The sequence below is a fragment of the Eumetopias jubatus genome, unplaced genomic scaffold (assembly GCF_037043125.1).
Source record: "Eumetopias jubatus isolate StellerSeaLion01/CBP00866 unplaced genomic scaffold, mEumJub1_p1.0 scaffold_4, whole genome shotgun sequence".
In the NCBI taxonomy this organism is placed as follows: Eukaryota; Metazoa; Chordata; class Mammalia; order Carnivora; family Otariidae; genus Eumetopias; species Eumetopias jubatus.
Window position 1 is genome coordinate 517944 of NW_028274810.1, and position 5711 is coordinate 523654.

The window sequence follows — 5711 nt, forward strand, 5'->3', positions numbered from 1 at the left end:
GCATTTGTTTTTCTCTGTCTGACTTATTTCACTTATCATAATGCCCTCAAGGTCCATCCAAGTTGTCACAAATGGAAGGAATTCCTTCTTTCTCATGGCTGAATAATATTCATATGGTCTTCTTTATCCATTCATCTATTGATGGACACTTAGGAATTGGGAGTAATGCTGCAATGAACATGAATGTGCAGACATCTCTGCAAGATCCTGATTTCAATTCCTTTGGATACATACCCAAAGGTGAGATTGCTGGATCCATATGGTAGTCCTATTTTTAATTTTTTGAGGAAACGCCATACTGTTTTCCATAGTGGCTGTACCAATTTGTGTTCCCACCAAGAGTGCACTAGGGTTTTTTTTCTTCCTCTACATTTTTGCCAATATTGTTATCTCTTATCTTCTTGATTATAGCTATCCTGACTGGCGTGAGGTGATATCTCATTGTGGCTTGATTTCCTTTTCCCTAATGATTAGTGATGATTAGTACCTTTTCATGTACCTGTTAGCCATCTGTGTGTCTGGACAACTGTATATTCTAGCTACTCTGTCAATGTTTAAATTAAGTTGTTATGTTTTTGCTGTTGAGTTGTAAGTCCTTTTTATAAATTTTAGATATAGGTGGCTAACAACATAAAAAAAAGAAAGAGAAAGAGAAAAAAAATAAATTTTAGATATACCCCTTATCAGTTATATGATTTGCAATTATTTTTCCCATACTGTAGGCTACCTTTTCATTTTGTTAATTGTTTCTTTTGCTGTGAGAAGCTCTTTAGTTTGATGTGGTCCCATTTATTTATTTTTGTTCTTGTTGCTTGTGCTTTGTTGTCACATCCAGAAAATTGCTGCTGAGACCAATGTCAAAGAACTTTATCCCTAGGAGGAGTTTTCTTAGGAGTTTTACAGTTTCGGGTCTTAAATTTTAGTCTTTAATTCATTTTAAATTCATTTTTGTGAAGTGATGAATTGGTGTGGTTTTCTTTGGGTTTATCTTGTTTGAGGTTGACTTATCTTCTTAAATCTGTAGATTTATGCCTTTCACCAAATTTAGGTAATTTTGATCTATTATTTCTTCTAATTTTTAGTCCCACACTCTCTTCTTCTTTTGGGACTCTGATCACATGAATGATAGCTCTTTGGTAGTCCTACAGGATCTTGAAGCTCTCTTTCTCTTTTTTTTTTTCATTTTTCAGCCTATTTTCTCTGTCACTGAGATTGGATAATTTCTATTGACCTATTTTTGAGTTCACTGATTCTTTATTCCGTCATTTCCATTCTGCTATTGAACCTATCCAGTGAATTTTATATTTTTCAATTCTAAAATTTAATTCTATAACTGTTTATTAAATTATTAGTTCAAAAATTTCCACTGAATTCTTCTTTACATCTTCTATTTCTTTGCCAAGACTTTCTATTTTTTCAAGTGCATTTGTAATTTCTTGTTGAAGCATTTTTATAGTGTCTTTAAATTCTCTGTCAGAAAATCCCTAAATCTGTATCATTTCAGTGTTAGTATTGTGTCTTTTTTCATTCAAGTTGAGATTTTCCTGGTTCTTGGTATGATGAGTAATTTTTTATTGTGTGCTAGACACTTGGAGCATGTGTTATGAGACTCTGGATCTTATTCAAATCTGCTATTATAGCAGGTCTCTGCTAATACTGCACCAGTGAAATAAGTGTGTGTGTAGGGGGTGTTATCTCCTCACCACTAGGTCCAGGTAGAAGTCCAATTTGCCAATTTTCTTATTCCAGGATGGTTCGCTAAAGTAGGGTGGATTGTCAAAAAATATTTCTGCCTTGCTAGGTCATCTCTTTATCTTTTTCTTCGTCCTTTGGATAAAGAAAGCAGGTTTGGGGGGAGCTATTTTTTTGCCTGCACCTGTTGGCATTTCTCAGTTGCAGACTTTCCAGTGCCCAATCTGAGATAAATAGGAGGCAAAAAGAAAACCCAAGGAACTTACCACAGTGTCAGTCCTTAAGTTCTGAGGACTGTAGCTACTCTGCCTTCTTCTCTCCACTTTTTTGACTTTTTAAAAAAAAATGTAAAATATATATTATGCCCAGATACTTTAGTAATACTTAGCAGGAGCAATAAGGAGAAATGAATCTACTCCATTTGACAAAGAACTAAAAATCCTACTTTAATGCAGTGGTTGGCCTAGTGGGTCTTGAAAGCTGCTACCTGTTTTGATTCTGTAATTGGAAGAGTCAAGGAGGGATAATTTGTCTTTTTGTCTCCAGCAATGACTGTGTAGGGAGAGTACTTTGGTTTTTTATGTAGCAAATGTTTTGCTCTGAGTAAATCAATAAGTTAACATTTACCTAAAAGTAGTAGAATTAGTATATGACACAGGGCCTGGAGAGTTCCTGACCAGGCTAATGTTCTACATCTCTTTTGAAAGCTATGCAATTAAAGAGCAACTGTAGTTTCTTCCTTGTTAATTGGTATGCTTCCTGTATTTCCCCATGACCTCTCTGGTACTGGCCTTTACTGTATACACTTATGCTGTATATTCCTAAACTGGGTGAAGCTCCTTTAAGAGAGCAGGAAACAGCTCCTCTACATCCTTCTTTGCTTACAGGTGCCTCCTGAACAGTCTTACACCCTGTAGAGGGTCACAAATCTCTGATACAATTATTCTTTCTCCTGTGAGTCTGGGTAGCATAAGCTAGTCCTCCTTAGGTGCAGCCAGCCTGCTTTCAGATCTTGAAGAGTAGCCATGGACTATGAGAGATAGCATCTTCCCAGGGCAGACCTGTCTTTAAAAAGCACTGAGCTCAACGAGAAGACCCACAGTGGCTACCCAACCCACCAGGAGCTGTTAATGGAAATCTCTTCCCAGGATCTTTGTGTTTGGGCCTCACCTCACCATTTTAAGCCATAAACCAGAGAGTTCACATCTTTATTGGTTGCTAGCCATTCCTCTATGACTTTCACCTATCCACCCACCCTTCTCCCAATAAATACATTTGTTGATGAATGAAATAGAATGAATGAACTTGGAAACTACAAAGGTGCCTGGAAACCCAGAAATTCTCATGAATTGCACATTTATTGACTGAGGATGTACCGGGGTTGGGAGGTAATTGTATAGAAACCAAAGATGAAAAACTACAGAACAAGAGGCAGCCCCAGAGCTCAGTGGCTCGGGTGTTAACACCTGAAGGATTTGGGAACCTCAGGGCAATACCATGAGAGAGCTAAGCCCATTGGCGCCCACGGAGAACACCTCCATCTCTTCTTCTCCGCGGCCTTTAACGGACCTTATTTGCTTGGCCAGGTAGGCGCCTGCTTCTGCTGGGTCTGGTGGCAGATCGGGACGCCCTTGCCACCCCCAGGGGAACCGCCACCCCCACCGCTGGAGAAGCAGCCCCCGCCACCCCCGGAGGAGCCGCCGCCGCAGCCGGAGCCGCCGCCACCCCCACCACCGCTGGAGAAGCAGCCCCCGCTGCCACCGGACGAGCAGCCGCCGCCGCCGCCGCCGCCGCCTCCGCCGCCGCCGCAGCTGGAGAAACAGCCCCCGCCGCCCCCGGAGGAGCCGCCGACGCAACTGCCTCCGGAGGATCCCCCTCCGTAGCTCTGCTGGGGCACGCACGAGGTCGGGGTGGTCTGCTGAGAGAAGTAGCCGGAGCCGCCGCCGGAGGAGCCCCCGCCGCAGCCGGAGCTTCCACTAGAGGAGCCGCCACCGCAGCCGGAGCTGCCGCCGCCCCCGGAGGAGCCACCACCCCCGCAGCCCCCGCTAGAGACGCCTCCGTAGCTCTGGCACTGGACCTGCTGACCGGAGTCGCCGCCGCCGCCGCCGCCGCCACCGGAGTAGCAGCCACTGCTGCCGCAGGAGGAGCCGCCGCCGCAGTCGGAGCCGCCGCCGCCCCCGGAATAGCCACCCCCGCAGCCGGAGCCGCTGCGGCCGCCGCCTCCGGAGCTGCCACCACCCCCAGAGTACTTGACACTCCCACCGGAATCTCCTCCGCAGCCTCCGGAGCCGCCGCCGCAGCCGGAGCCTTCGCCGCCACCAGAGTAGCCTCCGCAGCCAGAGCTGCTGCCGCCCCCGGAATACTTGACGCTCACTCCCGAGCCGCCGCCGCCGCTATGAAAGCCACAGCCGCCGGAGCCGCCGCCGCAGCCCGAGCTGCCGCCGCCGCTATGGAAGCCACAGCCGCCGGAGCCGCCGCCGCCGCCGCAGCCCGAGCTGCCGCCACCGCTATGGAAGCCACAGCCGCCGGAGCCGCCGCCAGAGCCGCCGCCGCCGCCGCCACCCGAGTTCTTCCCGCAACCCACTGGGGGCATGGGGGTGGGCTGCTTTTTCTGGTGAGACATCTCGTCTAAGGAGGAATGGAACCCTGTAAGGAGAGCAGAGAGCATCACTGGACCAGCCATAAGAGGATGCAGCGGAGGAGGCAGTTGCAGCCATGGAAACGCCCATCAGTCTCAGAGCAGCACTGCCTGGGTCCAGCTTGATGCCTCGGTTGAGATCTAGGAGAGCTCGCAGGTGGGACTCCTAGGATTAGTGCTTTGGAAGAGTTGCACTCTTCCTCAGAAAGTCTTTACCAAGCTTTAAGTAGCTCAGTATGTTGCCCATTTTTCTCTCCCAGCTCCGCCTCTGGCATCTGCTGTCTGATTTGGCAGCAAATGACCCACACTCCCTCCTCTGTCCTCGACTTCCTGTAAAATGAGAGGGTTAGAGCACTTCATCTCTCAGGTCTCCAATCCCAACATGGATTCTCTGAGTGCAAATAGAAATTAGCACAAACCTCCACCTAAGTGGGGGATTTTACCCATCCTTGGCACAACAGAGGGAGGTTTGTCTGAATGTCAGAGGTTGTTGCTCCCCACCCCACATTCTCTGCAAAAGTTCTTAGTTCAGGGGTGCCTGGGTGGGTGGCTCAGTCAGTTAAGTGTTAGACTCTTGATTTTGGCTCGGGTCATGATCTCAGAGTTGATAGATCAGACTCAGAGGTAGGCTCCTCCTTCAGCAGTGAGTCTGCTTAAGATTCTCTCTCTCTCTCTCTCTCTCTCTCTGCCCCTCCCTCCTAAAATAAATCTTTAAGGGGAAAGAAAAAAAGCTCTTAGTTCAAACTCTTGGTCTGAGCCTAGCCATGATACCAGGGCTAGTTAACAGAAAAGCCCTCACCCCTCCCCCATCCTGTCTGGACATAGGGGAAGGGACCCAGTGGTCCTTTGGACCAGCATCTCTGACCAAAGATGTAGGCTTTGCTTACATCCAAGCTTGGTTGAGGGGACCATTACTAGTAGGAAGTTGTGTCCCAGCATCTCATACAATTTGTTTCTCAGAACATCTCTGAAAAACTGGCACCGGGTTCCTGTGGTTCCCCAAATCTCCCCCATCTGCAGCATTCTCGGAATTACTCTCCCTGTTCTCCCTTACTCTCTGGAAGTAAGACTCAGCCTCTCCTCCCGACAGGTGCAAGAGATCCATCCTGCCCACTCACAGGGGCAGTCTGCCGAATGTCCCTCTGTGCCGATCACTGGCCTGGCCCCTACTGGGATGCCAGAGAGACAAGAGGTAGTCTTGCCTTTGTGGAGTTCCCATTCTGGCCAGAAAACCAGAGACACCATCTGCACAGCAGCAGCTCAACTCCCAACTTCCAACCTAAATTCCCTCTAAACATGAATGCAGTTGGAAAGACAGAGGTCCTGTAGTTTCCAAAGAGGAGAGAGGCCTTGCAGGTCTGTCCCCTGGTCCACCTAGTCT

At 47.7% G+C, this 5711-nt stretch overlaps 1 protein-coding gene across 3 annotated transcripts; it reads right to left on the minus strand.

Moving 5' to 3' along the window:
* Window positions 1-3262: 3262 nt before the first annotated feature.
* LORICRIN (loricrin cornified envelope precursor protein) lies at window positions 3263-4315 on the minus strand. Of its 3 annotated transcripts, none has more exons than XM_088022895.1 (2): window positions 4135-4315; window positions 3263-3963 (listed from the first exon to the last, which is right to left on the minus strand). In XM_088022895.1, the coding sequence occupies exons 1-2, from the start codon at window positions 4313-4315 to the stop codon at window positions 3263-3265; spliced, it is 882 nt and encodes a 293-aa protein (XP_087879021.1). The 3 variants fall into 3 exon arrangements, with proteins under 3 accessions (XP_087879021.1, XP_027951415.1, XP_087879020.1); XM_028095614.1 differs by having other exon boundaries at window positions 3263-3999; window positions 4102-4315; XM_088022894.1 differs by having other exon boundaries at window positions 3263-4315.
* Between the last annotated feature and the right edge of the window lie 1396 nt (window positions 4316-5711).

Excerpts from the sequence above, each read along its gene's own strand:
- LORICRIN (XM_088022894.1), bottom strand. The coding sequence starts at position 4,315 with ATGTCTCACCAGAAAAAGCAGCCCACCCCCATGCCCCCAGTGGGTTGC.